This window comes from Sapajus apella, unplaced genomic scaffold (assembly GCF_009761245.1).
Source record: "Sapajus apella isolate SASKATOON/1434 unplaced genomic scaffold, GSC_monkey_1.0 scaffold113, whole genome shotgun sequence".
Lineage (NCBI taxonomy): Eukaryota > Metazoa > Chordata > Mammalia > Primates > Cebidae > Sapajus > Sapajus apella.
In genome coordinates, this window is record NW_022437053.1 from 1,339,844 (window position 1) to 1,340,198 (window position 355).

Consider the following 355-nt stretch of genomic DNA (forward strand, 5'->3'; position numbering starts at 1 on the left):
GTGGCGACTATGGGGGTGAGGGTGATGCGGGGAGTGTGAGGGGGTTGTGTGGGCCTGTGGGGGCGCTGTGAGGTGCTGTGTGGGGGGCATAGGGCTGAGGAGGCTGTGGGGGTGCCGGGTGTTGGCTGTGAGGGGCCGAGGGAGGATGTGTGGGGCTGTGGGGGACAGTGTGGGGCGGCGTGGGGCAAGGTTTGGGAATGTGGGTGTGGGGGGCTGTGGGGGGCAGCGCGGGGCTGGGTTTGGGGCTACGGGTGTGTGGGGGTGTGGGGCTGGGTTTGGGGATATGGGCGGAAGTGTGGGGCTGGGTTTGGGGCTGTGGGGGGCAGTGTGGGGCTGGGTTTGGGGCTGTGCGTGT

At 69.3% G+C, this 355-nt stretch overlaps 1 protein-coding gene across 1 annotated transcript in view; it reads left to right on the top strand.

Moving 5' to 3' along the window:
• The first annotated feature begins 283 nt into the window (after positions 1 to 283).
• The window catches only part of LOC116537716, a 24,551-nt gene continuing 24,479 nt past the window's right edge, over positions 284 to 355 (top strand). Inside the window, exon 1 of the mRNA XM_032259999.1 lies at positions 284 to 293. Coding sequence (XP_032115890.1) covers positions 284 to 293 — 10 coding nt within the window. The remainder of the gene's footprint in view (positions 294 to 355) is intronic.